This window comes from Toxotes jaculatrix, chromosome 9 (assembly GCF_017976425.1).
Source record: "Toxotes jaculatrix isolate fToxJac2 chromosome 9, fToxJac2.pri, whole genome shotgun sequence".
NCBI classification, from domain to species: domain Eukaryota; kingdom Metazoa; phylum Chordata; class Actinopteri; family Toxotidae; genus Toxotes; species Toxotes jaculatrix.
In genome coordinates, this window is record NC_054402.1 from 5,536,313 (window position 1) to 5,553,492 (window position 17,180).

Sequence of the window (17,180 nt, forward strand, 5' to 3'; positions counted from 1 at the left end):
GCCCACTCTACCTCAGTAAAGCCCGCCTCTCCAAAACCAATGGTGTATCCACAGCTCAACCCGATAAACCTGAAATTTGTGCTGATCGGGACACTTCGCGGACAGTAAAGCTTTGATGGTGACTGGCAGTGGCACTACTCTTGCTCAGAGATTTTACATTTTGCAGCATCATGCCTCCTCCTCATCCTTTGAACTGAAATATCTATTTTTGCAGCACAATCAAAGCAGAGAAGACAGCAGTGTAGAGATGTATTTGAATAAAATATCTATTGGTACTTACAAGATTTCCAGTCTAAGTTACTTTATGCTCTGTTACATTTATCTGACACGTGTAGTAGGTACTTTGCAGATTCAGAGTATTAATGCAAAATATACTCAACAGTAAATTCTGACGTATTATAGATTAAAATTAGCCACACCTTTTCCAGCTGCATGACTAATGTGATACTTGCACAGATGCACAGAAAAATGGTTGTTGATATTTTCTATGTTGACAAATCACACAAAATTGCAGCTGTAGCAACATTAAACTGTAAAATATTATTAACTGGACCAATAATGCAGGCACATGTTGCATAATGATGTTTATGTGTCTGAATTTCATCATAAATTAAAGGGGGAAATCGAATTTAACAGTGTGTAATTTTTGGATGCTGTTCTTGAACATTTCTTAACAGCTGGAAAGGGGAAATTTGTCAGATTGCTGCTAACGGGCTCAAACTCAGGGCATCCTGGTTTATGGCTGATCTCTTTACTTGCAACACAATGCCGCCCTCTATTGGTCTGGAGAATGAAGTGCATTTGACACTGAGGGAGGCTTTGAAAACAAGTCTTAAAAATTAAAATCAGGCCACTGGTTCAGAGTTTCAGAGTGTGTATAGGGATGTGAGATCCTTGTGGTGTGGCCACTGAGCATTTTTGGAGGTTTGAGAAGAATGCATGGTTATGTAGGGGTGAGGAATCTAAAAAGCATCTTCAAGAACAATTCAAATGCTACTGATGGTAAAATGATATGAAGCTCCTGGAAAACATAGCAGAGATGAGTAGCTAATAATGAGTCAATCCAAGGACAGAGCAAAGATTAAATGATACAAAGGTTGTCACAAGGCTGCCCTCTAGTGTCAGCAATACTCCTATTCTGCTGTACGTAATAAGAATGGCAATTCCACAAAAACATCAGTCGCATTTAAAATTAGATCTTTTATTATTTTAACAGCTGTAGGAAAATGTAAAAATATCTTCTTTATGGAGCATATTTACATTTTTAAGAACAATCCAAAGTAAATAAATCATATAACATCCATGAGCAACATATGTCACTGGCAACTGTGCCATCTGTAATTTAAATATTAACAGAACAGTAAACAAGCAGAGCGGACAGAGTCAAATCTAATCTTACTTGCTGTGATTTTATGTATCTACCCATCTATTCAATATTCAACATATCACAGAACTGTTTCTTGCACTAGGAGTGAGAAAAAACTGTAAGCATGAGAGCACAGGAAGCATGACGCAAAAACATGTGTGTCAATGCATGTGGGAATTTAATCTGTGCACTCTGTAAATGTGTCGACTTCATACAAGTCCTCCAACTCTCCCTCTCTGCTCCCCTCGTTGCTGACTTTCCTGTGGGCGACAAATGCTCAATCATGTTGTGGAAGGTGGGAAGTGAGACTGCAGATGAGGAGGAGGAGGAGGAAAAGGGATGGGAGGGCCAGGGCGGTAACACTAGACTGATAAATGTCATAGAGTACATGTCCTCCACAGCACAGCTCATCACTTTTTATCCACATCGACCTCAAGAGGACACAAGAGAAGCAGGAAAGACAAAGTACTCAGCAACAACCCTGTGCTTGTCCATTTATTTTAGGTGCAGCGTGTTGTTGAGAGCTTTGCGTTGTCTTGTCTCTCTTAAATCCTCTTAAGGTTCGGCAAACAACTGATGAGCTGTACTGTGTGCGGAGCGTGTGAGCTCAACCTAAATGCTTGTGAAAAATTTACCTCAAGGAAGGATGAAGCTGAGGCGAAGACCCCAGTACGCCCCAAAAACCACTGCAAGAAGAGGATGTGATTTAAGAGGCCAGAACTTATACTCTGTTAGCTTGCACACTCTAAAGCCCACAGATTAACACTAAAGGCTATATCTCACTTGTTTACAAGATTGAACAAGGTAAAACATTTTAATTAGCTAGCTTTAGAGGTGCTGACAGGCAGTTTTGTTGCCTTAGAAGTAAGTCAGGCTCACTGTTTCCTCTTGTTTCCAGACCTTATGCAAAGCTACAGACTATAGCTTCATATTTACTGAGCAGATGTGAAAATGGTTTCAATCTTCTCATCCATGTCTCAGCAAGAAAGCCAGTAAACATACTTCCCAAAGTGTCAGTTCCTTTAAGCCTCAGCATTTGAAATTTTAAACTTTAACAATGGCGCCTCCATCAGGAAATCTGTACATTTTATTTTAGTGCCCCCGTCAGGCCAACTGTGCCTGTGCCTTCACTGTGCTTATGCTCCAGATAACATACAGAGAGCCAAAGTTCTTGATTTTAAATAAATAAATATTTTGTCTCTATTTATTCACGTTCACCTTATTTCATATTGTCATATTTATTTATTCATTGGACATTTTGGGTCTCCATACAGAACAACAGCTTCTGTCAGAATCAGACCAGAGATTAGATTTTAATATAAAATCTAATCTTGAATTAAACTGTCCCTCCTACTCTAGGCAGAAAAGTGTTGTACTCAGTCACTGGACCGCAATGCCACAATACATCATCCCTCCAAGAAGATCAAATCTAAACATTTTGATCTTCTTCTTCAAGCCAGCTGTAGCACCAAACTACGCTTTTCAAATTGTAAAATATTTATGTTTAACATTTCCTTAAGCACTTGAACACAACTTCAACATGCCCATTATCAGCTAAAGTTTTCTCAGTCCTACCTGCTGTCGTCCAAGATTTCACCATTTACATACAGTATCACATGTCAGATGGACAGACAGCCTGATCTCCACACATTTCAGCGTGTGGGAGACTGCTGCGCTGTGTACTGGTGGTGTGTGTCTGTGTGGAGGAGGATGTAACCGCAGCTCCACATCTCTTCACATGGAGGTGTAATTAGCAGTGCCACCACAGACAGGATTGGCTTGTTAATGGAAAACAAAAGCAGCACAGCCATTATTACAGCTGCCGCAGGGGCTTCGATTTAGCTTATCAGGAGAGGACAAAATGCTTTTATCTGCCTGAGTGTGCCACTAATATAAGGATCAAAACAAAACAAATACAGTATGAGAGCTAGTTTTCAGTATTCGAAGAGAAATGTTCTACATGTGATGGTCGATTTAATATGTTTAGCAAGTAAGAGATACACTGCACATTTAAAGTTTGTAACTGACTGATCTATTTTTATCCAAGCATCTGCTGGCTGCTTTGTTTTGTTAGAGGCCTAATCGCAGAGCTGGCAGAGCAGAGCAGGCAGGATTTGCAGAGTAGGCTACTTACGTAAGAAGACCTCCAGGGGCAGACATGGACCTTTCTGCCCGTCTGCCCTGACACTCAAAGGGATTACTGAAAGACCGCTTCCTCAGCATGGACTTCACCAGAATCTGCAGTGGACATCACAGAGTCTCAGTGAAAAGATATTTTCGTTATGCCAGTTAAGTCTCCAGACCAAAATGTGCTCTTTTAAATGTCAAGTTTGTATTTTATTATTTTTTTTAAATATGAAATCCCATTAAAAATCAGATTGATTTCAGTTTCTTTTGATTGGCTGCTCTTCATAGTTTTTAATGAAATGATATCACAGATCACAGATTGTTTATTCATGTTCCCTTCATCTATCCCGTCATATAAATATTGCAAATTTGTGACATGATGAGCAAAATTATAGTTTTTGTGCGCTCGATGAAGCACTCTGCGTCTTTCCACGTGTTTTTGCCCTGCCTGACAAGTTTCATCAGGAAAAGGGATTTTAAGGGAAACCTTTCAAGAAAAAAACTGCATCTGAGATATTTCCATGGGAATACGCAGCCAGTTTTGGGGAGTGTTGTCTTTAAGGTGTTAAATTATTAACGCGTTTGGACTTACCACAGCAGAAAGGCTGGGGATGAGTTTGATGCTGTTCTGCACCTCCTCCTCAGTGACCTCCACTGCCTTGCAGTGCTCCTCCTCTAGAGGGAGAGGATTTGTGCCATTCTCTGTCACCCACGGATGTAGCTGTGACAACACACATAAAAACACCTTCATTATGAAAAACTAGCACAGTATGCTATTTATCTGATGTAGTGATTTTTCTTTTTTGTGACCTTGATTTCAGGGATGGTGATTCTTGTTTCAGGGTTTTTATCCAACATCCCTTTAATGAGCTCCTTTAATTCATTACTAATCACTGGCCTGTGAAAAAAAGTAATAGTCAAGGCAAAGAATAGATTCACCAAACTGAATCTTCATACAGTCAGAAGCACAAACTGAACTAGCTGAGTTCCTTTGAAATTAAGAAAAAGCTTTTTATGTCTGCTAGTCTGTTAAGAATTTTGTAATATTCACATCTACTGTAACACCTTTACAAAGTCACCATGTGCCAGATGTTGTCACTTGTCCTCTGGAGAAAAACTTAACTCTTAGACTGTTTGATTTGAACCCAAACTGATATTGTTGATGCTACATCCTGTTACATAAGATGTTTACTCACGTCTCTGGAAAGTCCACAGGTTTGTTTTTGATTTTGTTGTGCAGAGACACAATGTATTCATCATAGAAAGGGCACTGGAACAGGACAAACAAAATCAAATGATGGAAATGTTCAAATTAAATGTTGGACTGGATTTTTATTCCGCATGCAGTGTGCTGTGAATGTGCTTACCTTCCCAAAGACAAAACAGTACAGTGTGACTCCCATTGCCCACACGTCTAATGCCTGGTAAACAAACAACACTAATTATCAGGGATGTGTCATTACTGAAAAGCCCTTAGTGGGCGGCTGAACAGCATTTCTTGATAATTCCTCACAATTACACAAAGTCTGATATGAGGAGTCACAGCCAAAACATACTGTATTTAATTCAGTGACTATCACCGTCTGTTCTCCAGCTGACCTGCAGAAGTAATTTTGTCTCACCTTTCCACTGAAGCTCTGCTCGTGTTCAGTCATCATCTCGGGGGCCATGAAGGCCGGTGTCCCCACCGTGCTCGACAGGAGGGCGTCTGTCCCTTCAAACTCGTTGCTCACACCAAAATCTGCTATCTTGACATGGCCGTCGTCCCCCAGCAGCAGGTTGGAGGGTTTAATGTCTCTGTGGATGATCTTGTGGTAGTGCACTGAACAGAAGATTTCAGCTCAATAGTAGCAAATTAATTTTTCATGAACTTATGACAGTACCCATGATTCATCTCAATGTTTAATTCACTTTCAGCTGGTTGAAAGTGATAGTGGTGCTGTTATTACTGTGTGATATTTATAGTTAAATCCTAACTCTAAACGTACAGTACTCAATTCCCAGGACAACGTCTCTGAAGTAAAAGCGAGCCTGCTCCTCCGTGAAAGGGTCGTCTGTAGGCACCTCCATCACCGGGCTGATCAACATGAGAGGTGGAGAACGGCAGAAAAGTAATTAAATATTTATACTGTGTCTCATGGTAGTATTACCAACTCTTCATATGTCCAGCCAATCTCCACTTGGACTTTTAACAAAATACACAAATTCACAAAAACATACCCTTTTGTCATCAATTCGAAGGCTTGAGGATAAATAATGAGATTTTAATGACTTCTTTCCTTTGTACTGATACTATACATTAGGCTCAAAATTCAGTAACTGCAAAATGGATGAATGAGTCCATACCCATATGAAGTCCATCATCGTCAGGGTCATCAAGCACCTGCAAGACATGTTGATTCAGGGGTCTCACATTCTGCCCTATTTTACATAAATCCAGCGATTTATTTGTAAAATAGGAATAATAAGAAAAGATAAAGATATAAGAGAAACCACCTGCTTTTTTTTCTCTGCAGGAACTTTAATTCATTTTATTTTCACGTCTCTCTGGTTGTATTCTCCTGCTTCTGCTGCACAGATTTCTCATGGAAATCATTTAAATTAAACATGTTAGATAAACATGTAGGGCATCTTACTGACCTCCACTAGTTTAACAACATTATGATGGTCCAGTTTCTTCAGGATGGCGATCTCCTTGTACACTCTTTCCAGAGGCAACATGGCTTTAGGGAACAGATCCTGCTGCTGCGAGTTTGATCCTTGAGGAGGCATGCGGCCTGAAAGTAGAACACAAAAACACACAGTATCACCGGAGCAACCCTAACCCATTAGACTTTTAAAATGGCTCTTAGAGATGGAGATTTCCACTCACGCAAAAATCCACACTGCCTCATCAGCTTCTTCTTTGAAACAACTTTCATTGCCTGGATAAATACGATAAAGCAAATAACGGTTGGATCAATTCACATGGAAATATTTTGGCCATAAATTCACAATTTATGAGCTTCAACTTACATAGTACTCTTCAGAATCTTCATTATAAGCTAACTTCACCACTCCATATGAACCCTGGGGAGTACAAACAATAAATGTGAGTAACTTGATTAAAATCTAAGATCATCAGCTTTGTGTCATCTGGATTTTTACATGTTTATTAATCACCTTTCCGATCTCTTTCTTCAGCTTATACTGGTTGAGCTGGACACAGTCCTACAGAAATTGAAGGGAGAATTCAATCAGTGAAACATCTTATGGGCAACATGTTGAATCATGCTTCTGTCAGATCAGGAGTCCTCACATCAGCATCTGTGATGGAAACACGTTTGGTCTCAATGGTGGGCTGTCGCGCCATGCGGCTCCCTCTCTCCTGCAGAGACAATTTTCTGTCCGAGAGTCGAGCTCTGTGAGAACTGGTGGTCCTCAGAGCACCAGACCTGGAGCCGCTGGGCGGGGTCATACGGTTGGCGGTCACATTCATGGCCGCCACCAAGTCGGCCAGCTCGCCGTGGTGCTCCGAGTCCAGCTCTGCCCTGCAGGCAGTGTCTGCGCTCATGGTGGTTTGCTGTTGTTCAATCACAGCTGAACGCTCCAGAGGTGGCTTGGTAGAAGTACCAGAGGATGCATCACTGCCCTGTAAGGTGTGGAAGCAGAAATGTAAATACATGAACTCACACACTATCTTTCAAGCAAGTTTCTGCTGTGCAAGCACATCTCCAAACAGTACTGGAGGAGTTAAAATCACTGGCTGGCTGGAATATGGGGAATCTGTTTACAGGTTTTGGGGAATACAACTGAATAAGTGAAAGTTTTATAAAGCCTTTTGTGGCTCCACTAGAGGCTGCAGGATGTTTGATAAACTGCCTCAAGTGATGTTGCTTAAATCAGCAACAGATGGGGCGGAGGACGAGAAGTTTGAAACAAGAAATTTCCTACTGAACTGTCGCAGTGAGAGTTGCACTGTGGGTAATGTATGTGCCAAGTGTTAACAAGGAAACCCTGTTAATCCCTCATTTTCAGTTCTGTTAATGGTCTGAGCATCTAAACATAAGGCAAAATGTATGATTTTGGACTATAAATACAACATTGACTTGAGTTTAAATTTAAAATTTGTACTTGATAGTAATAGAACTCACTTATATACTGTTTTGTTTTATTCAGTGTCTTGGCTACTAAACTGCAAATAGCTTCAAAACTGTTTGTTGTTTTGTCCTGAATTCTTTAACAGATGGCACAAGTCTCAGATAATAATTCAGGTGAAAAGAAATAAAAACAAAGACACAAGAAATCTCATCCTCTGACAACAGCCTGTCTGCAGATGACAGCCAGCTCCTTATGAGCACGACTCACTGTTGCCTAAAATACAGTACGGAGAACTGAAAAGCTTCTTATGTAACAAAGTAGAAAGCTTCAACAGGCAAGTAAACTCACAATACTTACACAATACACAACACTGACACAGTGTATACACATATTTTAAAAAAAGCCTCAAGAATATGTAAAGGTATAAAAATGGTAAATTAAAAATGATAAACAGCAGCAAGAGCCTGCTATTTACCTGAATCCCCTGTAACATATCACACAAACAAAATACTGTGCAAGATAAAATGTGAGGTAAATTGTTGACTGTACTTACAAAGTGGAGGTGTCCTGTGTTGAGGGCAATTGTAGTTAATCTGCATGTTGTCTTGCTGCTCTCAGGAGGGGAAACTCCTTTATGTCTCAGTGCAGGACTTTCACCGACGTGCAGGGAGGGACCTCAGCAGCGCTCGTCTTAAGGATTAACTGAGGCTACATATAGCCAGACAGGCAGAGTTATTCTGAGGGAGGCCGGCAGCCATCACCTGCATAGTAGGCTGTGTTGACTCCAGCAGGCTCCACCCAGGTCCACGCAGGACAAACACTCACAGGACAGAGCAGGACATTAGGAGACACACGTGGGCACAAAGCCAGGGTCATAAATCTAGGAGAGTCTGTCAACAAGTTGTCAACAACACACTTTAGTTTTACTGTAAACAGAAAAATGTATGTTTTATGAAATGCACATACCATTGTTCTTTCCTTTTCATTTAAAGACAATAGTGTACTTTTGAATATACAAGCAATAATAATAATTGGTACACTATAAGTATTGTTACATTTTTCATTATGCAAGGCTGACATGTTTATCTACAGACTTTTCATCCCTTGTTTCATATTCACATATCTGCATTGTTATTTAAAACACTTTTTTCCCTCACTATTTGTGGCTTGTTTAACAGTTCCATTACCTGTGTCCTCGGTTGACTTAAAGGTTTAAAGCAAAGCCTAGCTATGACCTTATCTGTGACTGAAACTTGAAATGAATCACTTCATCGATCCATTTAAGAGAAAATTACATTATATCATAATTTATTTTTAGACAGCAAAGGTGTGGGTACAGCAGACATCACTACAATCCAAGGAGGTTTTCAGATTATTTTGGAATTCTGAGAATGTACATACTAGTTATAAAGCCTATAGTACAACAAAATACATAAGCAAACATACATGACAAAACTAAAGTTTGTAAAGGAGAAATTATACAACACAAGGCCAACAAGAGGTCAGGGGGCCCCTGGGCTGCAGCCTCTGTAGAAGTGACAGTTAAGAAACATACTGAAAATATGAAACCTAAGAGACAAGGCCATACATTGTGCTCTCCAGAAGGATAATAGCGAGTTATCCGACAGTCCATGAATGCACCAGCAGCAGCTCACCTTGTGTCCCAGCAGGATGCATCAGGTACCAAACTTTGATGAGCCGGGGAGCACCCAGAGCGGAGGGTCATCATGTCTCTGTCGATGCAGGTTTTTCACTTTGGAGTTTTTAGGACCAATGAGCTGCGAGAGCTCCTGGAAGATGAAGACAAAATAAATAACATCATCATGCGTAGTGAGAAGGTGAGTATTTGACAGCATTAATTCTTGTGTAGCCTAATATATGGAGGTACACACTGACTGGCCACTTTATTAGGTACACCCTGCCAGTACCTAATAAAGGTACTAGCAAGGTGCCTTCAGAACTGCCTTAATTCTTCATGGCATAGATTAACACACAAACTTTTTTGCAGGCTTTGTTTTAAATTACAACAAATTTAGGAGGGTTAAACTCTGTGGTCATTTCCAGTTTCGGGGACTACAGAGGGCTGCAGAGAAGATGCTGGTTTCAAATCAAAGACTGGCAAAAGTAAATCTTTCTCAAAAAACAAAATTTAGAGATGCTAAGTTGCTACTTGCAATGAAATACAAGGAACTGGAAAAACTTAGAAGCATCATTCAGGCCAAACAAGAACTACTTGGTGAGTTTTTTCAAATACATACTGATATATTGTGTCCTACTTGTCTTGATAATTTTGTTTAATTAAAATCCTGAAAAAATGTTTTTTTCACCCCCATTTGTAGCAGAAAAATACAGCATTCATTATGCACAGTTGTGTCTCCTGAAAAAGGTAAATCATGCAGAGGAGGACTGTGAGGTAAGGATGCACTTTTTTAAATCTCTATTGTCAGAACACTGGTCTGTGATGTATTTTCTTTAATATTTAGTGTTACAGAACAGCATATATTCAGTTACCTTATGAATAATTTGTCAATACACAGTAGATTATGAGATGGTGTTTAACAAATGATCCCAAAGACTGTTTTTTTGTAATACATCAAGAAGATCTGCAGCTAATAACATCAGTGGTCCTATTAGAAAGGTCATTGTGCAAACTAATATGTCCCTTCATTTACCATATAAAATTGACGTAACCTGGCTGTTTTCAGGTACTACATATAGTTTTACACTCTCTGGCAAAGCAGTGAAAAACTACCACCCCTCTTATGAAAAAGGCTTGGAGGACAGAAAACAGAAATGCACAGGTGACAGGAGAGTTAAGCAGATAAATAAAACATGACTAGATTAGATTTTCAAATTTCAACTTTTCAACTTAAGAAAGCCGATCACATCAGACTTTCAGAAGCAAAGGAGAGGTCTGACCTGATGTTGGGAAGTAATGAAATATTTCTCCTTACAGCTGCTTTTTCAGAGGTTTACAGAGGGGAAAACGCCACTGGCAAATTTCTTGGATTCTTTTCTCAGCTCACGGAAACTCCACCACATCAGGTTGATCCTGGTGAAGAAACTGCAGGAAATCATTCGACACAGAGAGAAAACACGACAAAGACACAGTGAGATTCACCCTGAAGCTCAGGATTTCTCAGTGGGTTTACCTGAGCAGATCCATAATCCCTGCCACCCCATCTACAGTCTAACTACAGCTCTTGTCTTACCGTCCTGCTGCCACCCTCCATTCCTGCCCTTTGGTGACCATGGAAACACTGCCCAATATCTAGCACATTTACCCTTTTGTTTTGATTACGATAAGTGTCTTCGTCCAGGAGTGTGTGGACGAGGCCCCAAATGGCCAACAACACCTGTCCGTCTTCAGCCACTGAAGGTGCAGCGAAGGAGGCATCAACAGGCGCCACAGTGAAGCCTAATCCAGCCTCAGTAAGCAAGTTTTGTTTAACAAAGTTTCAAAGATTGGCAGTATCTCAAGAAAAAGTTCACCCCGTGACTGTCATATATTATTATTATCAATCAGAAGTTCAAAACCACTCCAGGAACAAGTCTAGAAATGCTGGAACTTTTAAAACTCGCCTTGTTTTATTGGGGCTATCATTAACTGTAAGACTGTGGCAGCAGCACCGATCAAATCTCAACGCCAGTGGTAGGCAAAGGGCCAGATCTAGTCCTCCGAGAAAACTATTTTGCCACTTGGTGAAAGCTGAAAATTTCAGTTTAGTAGCACTCAAAACTTATATTGTTTTTAATTTATTTACAGTAAATATTAATATAAATACAACATATACATAAAACCACATAGACTGGACCTTGTGAAATACTCTGCGCAGATCATATGTTTAGCCGAGGTTTGTCCCTGAGAGAACTGGTTCTGCCTGATGACTGCAGCAACTGACAGTTACACGGATTGTAAACGGCTGAGTGCACAAACAGAAAACATGTGCACGATCATGTCTGGTGAGAACATATTTGTGTTTCCTTGTGTTAGAAAAAATTCTGAACAGAACACCATTGGTTCAGTGAACCTGAACTGTTCACAGACACTTGATATCTTTGATCATCAGTGTGGGGAGACTCCTGCCAAGGTCAGCAAAGGACCATAAAACTCACCATTAACACTGTTCATCCTTATATTTACTGGTACATCGTTCAACAAAAGTCAGATGGTAAACTTTCAAAACCCATCATTTGTTCAGTATCATTGAATTTTCCCTCCACATAGACTCACCTGGGCACTCATGAAGGTTAGCCAGAGTGCCATATGGCCCAGAAAAACTTTCCAAACAATTCAACCATGGACAAACCTCACTGGTACGACAGGAGATAATTAGCAAGGTGGAATGTGTTCAAAAGCTTTTGTTACACCACAGACTTAAGTTACATCTTTGTCAGCAGCCTCTTTTGTCCCACAAGACTCAAATTGGGCAATTTTCTTGTCTGTCAGCTGATTGTTTTGTGCCTCTCACCTCATTCACCTCCATGTCTTTGCATTGGCTATTTTTGCACAGAAACAGGTGGAGACCTTTTTTAATGAGTTGGTATACACACTATTTAATGATGCTAAGTTATTAAAATGCTACAACAAAGCTATTCTGACAAAAGACCATGTCCTAAAAATGTGGCCACACATATTGGGCCGTATTCTTGATGTAAACACAGCTGCTACAAAAATTTAGCCTGAATGTTGTTGGCTGTCATCTCACAGTTATTTTATCTTCGCACTGGTCCCCTGAAAGGTTTCGTGTAAAGGGGATTATACGGTAGAGTATCTATGACAGTATTTGATAGTAGAGCAGGTATGGAGTGATGCTTAGTGGGGTTCATTGTTTACAAATGTGGGTCAGTGTTTGGTTGGTTGGTCAAACAGACAAAACCATTAATGGATATATTTGAATTATTCCATTCATACTTTATTTAATTTGTGAAATGTGTCTTGTGGGTGTGCTTCCAGCATCCTGCTTTAATTGTATGATACACCTAGACAAATACTATAATAATAAAGACTCATACTATAATAATACATATATATCATGTATTATTCATTATTCATAGAAACTTTGGAGTTAAAATTATTATTTTCATAAAAAAAACAAACTAAAATTTACTTTGGCAGACTGCATAGCCTTGGCTCATTCATAATAGAGATGAAACACTGTCAGTTAGTCGCTTGACATTATGATGACATGATACGCATTGTTCACAATCAAATAATGCCAAAAGACTAAGTGATTAACTGTAAAAATATTTTGCAGATAAATCTCATGAAAAGAACCATTTGCTGCAAACCTAATTCATAAATAGAAATATGAAAGAATGAATTTCACCTGAAACCACACATTAGTAGATACAAAATCCCAACCGAGACAATGACTGACAGGAGGAAGCCCTGCATCCCCATCCACACCAGATTATACTCAGTAAACAGGCCTTTTTTACAGCAGGCGTTTTGACTCGTCACAGTAGGAAAAACACTGGAGATGAAAAAAAAAAAAATACAACAACAATGCATCCTCCAGCAGCTGCAGGATGCAAATGTCTGTTTGTTCTCCAGTGAGTTCAGCCTGACTCTAAAATCGGGCTGGGGCAACCGTTTTAGGGCTTATATCAAGCTGAATCAGTGCAGTGTAAGCCAGCATGAGCAATATCAGGACCCTGAAACTGAAGTAGCTAAATTAAATTCAACCATCATTAATTTTATTATTTACTCCTGTGCTTTTCCTATGGTGACATATAAAAAAGTATTCTGTGAAAAGGCCTGTTAACAACATTAGAAAACATGTACAAGATTGTGCGCAAGTCAGCGAAACTTCAACATGACTCATCCTTGCTGTTTCTCTTCCGAGTACAGCCTCTTTAATAAGCTGCACAGTTTTATCCCTGAGGGAGGACAGGTCTGGACCAGACTGTCTCTCTTGATGATGTCTTGCTTCATACAGGCAGTCCTGGCTTTGCCACAACAGTTGCACTACTTCACTGCCAAACCAGCTGTCAGACGGGCTAGAACGTAGACTCTGCTGAACCGCTAGGCTGCTGAAACCTTTTCACAGCTCTCTTAATCTGCTCATAGCTCACAAACATCACAATGTTCCAGGAACCCAGACGAAGAAACGAGGGCATAAATCTAAAAATAAATAAATAAATAAATCAGGTGAATTAAGAAAAATGGAAATTTTCATTTATTTTTTGTTTGTTAAACAAACTTTTGCACTATGGATTCTGACATGTGGTAGTACATACCCCTTATAGAAAGCTGTGGGTCCCTCTTTAATGAGCATGGTTAAGGCACAGTTAATAGCCCCGCTGTACTGCCCGGGCACTGAGTTCATGAAGCGTGTTTTTACCACATCAACTGGAGATGCTACGATTGTGGTGCAGAAACCTGCTGCGAAGGCTGATGTGAAGTGACACGGCATGTTGTCTGTGGAAATCAAAATAGATGGTGTAGAATACATTTGCACTGTAACTTCACCCTAATTTTTATTTGCTATTGTGTTATTATATTTTATCTTATTTTTGTTCTATTTTATTTTTTAAATGTCTTTTTTTTTTTTTTTACTGCCTTGTGTTTTTCTTAAGGCCTTTTTTGTCTTATGTAAAACACTCTGAACTGTACAAAGAAACAATGAGGCGAAACGAGGCATCTGCAATGTTGAGGATTTCACCTGAGGCGACTCAACTCACCTGTCATCAGGTTGTACTTCAGAATGAGCTCTTTAATGATGTCATAGGTCACCAGCTCGGAGCAGTTTACGATGGCGTTACGAGTTATATTTGGCAGACAACCTGAAGCAAACAGTTCAACATTTTAAACAACAAAATTCAACCTGGACAAACTTAACAGGAAAGTCCACCAATTTGCACAAGTTCCTATAATGTTCAGATTCAGATGGACGGTTTTACTGTCAAAACCTGGAGCCTACTTTACCCGCAGTGTAACTCTAACAGCCAGCAGTTTGGTTCAGATTCAGATGTCTATAACTTAGATAGTAAAAATCACTACAGTGTTGCTCACCATTTAGATAATACCACTGTGTAATTACAAAGTTGTATCTTTATTCCCCCAGTTTACCTTTCCAGAGCCCTTTAACGCCTTCATCCCTGGCAATGGTCTTGTAGGCATCAATGGTGCTGCTGTATCTCTTCACAGAGCCATTCTCAGGAAGGCGGACCTGAGCTTGGAACCTGACTTTGACCACATCAGTGGGCTGAGCGAAGGCCACCGCCATCGCCCCTGTGGTGCAGCCTGCCAGCAGCCGAGTCCCGATTCCTACATCTGTCATACAAGGAGATTGTATTAGACATTAATTTTGAAAAATCCAGCAATCAATGGTGAAAGACTGCAGCAGGACAGAAGAGCATTGTTTACTTTGAGGACACAGACACTACAAAGCTTCAGGCAGAGCACTCTGCTTTAACATTCCAACTGGTTTAAACTGGTTTGTTATCTGCAGACGTGCAGAATGAAAAGGCGAAAGTCATTTTAAAACATTGTTAAAAGTTAATAATGCTGGTCTGGCCGAGGCAGATGGCTGCACACCCAGAGCCCAGCTCTGCTCAAGGTTTTTTCCCGGTAAAAGGAGAGTTTTTCCTCGCTGGAGTCAAGAGGGTCTTGCTCATCGGAAATGTTGGGTCTCTGTAAATAATATTATAAGGAGTATGGTCTAAACCTGCTGCATAAGAAAAGTCCTCTGTCACAATTTCTGGTACGATTTGGCACTATATAAATAATATTGATTTGACTTGACTTGTTGAAATGATGGAGGTGAACCAGGAAAGGCCTCCAGCATAAACACAGATGAGTTCCTTCATAGAGGAATCTGCCCTGTGTCCTATATCCCGCAGCTGTTTTCTGCAAAACGAGTTTGTACCACATAGCTCTTTCTGTTTTAAACACAAATGTCAGGCTTTTTATGCATCTATATAGTCAGCTATAGTCTGTAAATAGTTATTTGATTGGCCTTTTTTTTCCTACAGTGTGGGCAATATTTTCTTACATTTGGGGGGCAGTGTTTGAACAGTATCAGTCTCCTTCACTGAGCTCAGTATAAATCGACCTGACTGGATGTCGTTGGAGCAGACAAAGATATAGGTATATTTTAAAAGTATATTTATTTTTATGAGTATTGTTATACTGTAATGACATACTTTCTGATCCCCTGCTGTAGACCTGCTTCGTAGTGTCGTAAAGGCCGATGCGGACTGAGGCGAAGCTCATCTGTCTCTGCAGCCCCGCCACCAGTCCACTGTATAGACTCCTCGGGCCCTCAGTTTTCACCATGGTAAAGAGGGTGCCAAACACACCTCTGTATCTTGTGCTTTGGCCTTCCAGCAATGGTTTAGATTCACCTTGAATCTGGAGCAAACATAAAATGAACAACAAAATCTGTTAAAGAGTTACATTCCTCAACCCAGGCTGTTTTTCAGCTGTCTGCTGGGAGAATTATGGCTTCTACAATCAAATCATATACTGTATAATAGACTGCATTTACTATTTCAGTTTTTATTAGTGTCCTCTAAGTTTACACGCCTGTTATAAGTTTCCTTTTCATTGATTGTTAAGTGTCACATCCTTGATTTGACACGTAGCAAAAGGTTGTGTACAGATATTCTCACACCAGGGCTGTAAATACCACTGATAACACTGAGGGCATCTTGTTTCTAGGAATTTGAGGGGTAATAACAACCTGAGGAGGTGTTTACATTCTATAAAAACACAAGACATAAACATGGAGAGTTTTTAAAATGCTTATTCTGGTACATAGAGCCATAGATTTGGCTTTTTAGGTCACAAAATAAAGGAAAGTAAAGGGTTTCAGTGATTTGTTTTTTTTTTCTTTGCAGAGAATTAGATCCTGGCACTGTTTTAAGTGCTTTGACAGAATCTAGAGTATCATGCAAATGAATACCTAAATTAGATTTGTGTCTAAAATGATTTGGAGTGGTTGGAGGATTGATAACCTGACAATAAGGAGCGTACCCTCACCTGCAGTCTGACTTTGGCTGTGTCCAGGGGGAAAGTGACCAGGTCGGCCACACAGCCAGCTGCTCCAGCTGAAAACACCTTGGCAGCGGCTGTAAGGGACAGATCAGCGGACCCTCCACCAACCATGATCAACGCTTGAGCTCAGAGGATCCACAACAAGTCTTACTCAGAAAAACACAAAGCGCAGCGAGTCCATAAAAATTTAGACAAAGCAGCTTCTGTTCTCATTGAAGCATTATATCCTACAACATTTATATTTGCATAACCGAGTCATATGCCGGGAGTTTAAGCCCGGGATCAGATCCAGGTGGGCTAACTACTGCTACCAACTTCAGGTTTCAGGTAATGAAAAGTTTGTCTTTTGAAAACTGAGTCCTCTTCTTTCGCCATTAGTCATAAAAACGCTCCAAACTACCATGCCACTTTAAAAGGTTGAATTTAAAGAAAGAAAGAAAAAATAGACTACAAGATCCGGCTTCCACCGATAACACAAACACCTGACCGCAGCATAAGCGACTTCAGCCTCCTCTGCGCGGTTATTGACTCTGTCTTTAAACGGTGTTGACTGCTGTTGCACCGCCCCGCACGAAAACCAAACACACGACATGCAAATGGGTG

General features: G+C 40.2%; 2 protein-coding genes across 2 annotated transcripts; both read right to left on the reverse strand.

Moving 5' to 3' along the window:
* Positions 1-1,197: 1,197 nt before the first annotated feature.
* Positions 1,198-12,473, reverse strand: camkk1b (calcium/calmodulin-dependent protein kinase kinase 1, alpha b). The gene is made up of 18 exons (XM_041045659.1): positions 10,528-12,473; positions 8,118-9,363; positions 6,792-7,124; positions 6,656-6,703; positions 6,509-6,562; positions 6,366-6,417; positions 6,134-6,270; positions 5,840-5,876; positions 5,714-5,735; positions 5,482-5,570; positions 5,116-5,315; positions 4,861-4,914; positions 4,690-4,763; positions 4,304-4,391; positions 4,086-4,214; positions 3,501-3,604; positions 2,002-2,052; positions 1,198-1,626 (listed from the first exon to the last, which is right to left on the reverse strand). Exons 3-18 carry the CDS (start codon positions 7,044-7,046, stop codon positions 1,545-1,547), a joined length of 1,476 nt encoding a protein of 491 aa, XP_040901593.1. The 5' UTR covers positions 7,047-7,124; positions 8,118-9,363; positions 10,528-12,473; the 3' UTR covers positions 1,198-1,544.
* Positions 12,474-12,597: 124 nt separating this feature from the next.
* Positions 12,598-17,076, reverse strand: LOC121186836 (mitochondrial uncoupling protein 2-like). The gene is made up of 6 exons (XM_041045658.1): positions 16,563-17,076; positions 15,725-15,932; positions 14,649-14,852; positions 14,261-14,362; positions 13,817-13,997; positions 12,598-13,700 (listed from the first exon to the last, which is right to left on the reverse strand). Exons 1-6 carry the CDS (start codon positions 16,686-16,688, stop codon positions 13,577-13,579), a joined length of 945 nt encoding a protein of 314 aa, XP_040901592.1. The 5' UTR covers positions 16,689-17,076; the 3' UTR covers positions 12,598-13,576.
* Between the last annotated feature and the right edge of the window lie 104 nt (positions 17,077-17,180).

What these genes read in the sequence shown, in the direction of transcription:
- camkk1b (XM_041045659.1), bottom strand. Translation starts at nt 7,046, where the DNA reads ATGAGCGCAGACACTGCCTGCAGGGCAGAGCTGGACTCGGAGCACCAC. An exon ending in TTTCCATCACAGATGCTGAT is followed by an intron (nt 6,704 to 6,791) that starts GTGAGGACTCCT and finishes CAATTTCTGTAG; the next exon opens with GACTGTGTCCAGCTCAACCA. An exon ending in CAGCTTCATCCTTCCTTGAG is followed by an intron (nt 1,627 to 2,001) that starts GTAAATTTTTCA and finishes TGTCGCCCACAG; the next exon opens with GAAAGTCAGCAACGAGGGGA.
- LOC121186836 (XM_041045658.1), bottom strand. Translation starts at nt 16,688, where the DNA reads ATGGTTGGTGGAGGGTCCGCTGATCTGTCCCTTACAGCCGCTGCCAAG. An exon ending in CAGCCAAAGTCAGACTGCAG is followed by an intron (nt 15,933 to 16,562) that starts GTGAGGGTACGC and finishes TGTTTGCTCCAG; the next exon opens with ATTCAAGGTGAATCTAAACC. An exon ending in CGTTAAAGGGCTCTGGAAAG is followed by an intron (nt 14,363 to 14,648) that starts GTAAACTGGGGG and finishes TGTTTGCTTCAG; the next exon opens with GTTGTCTGCCAAATATAACT.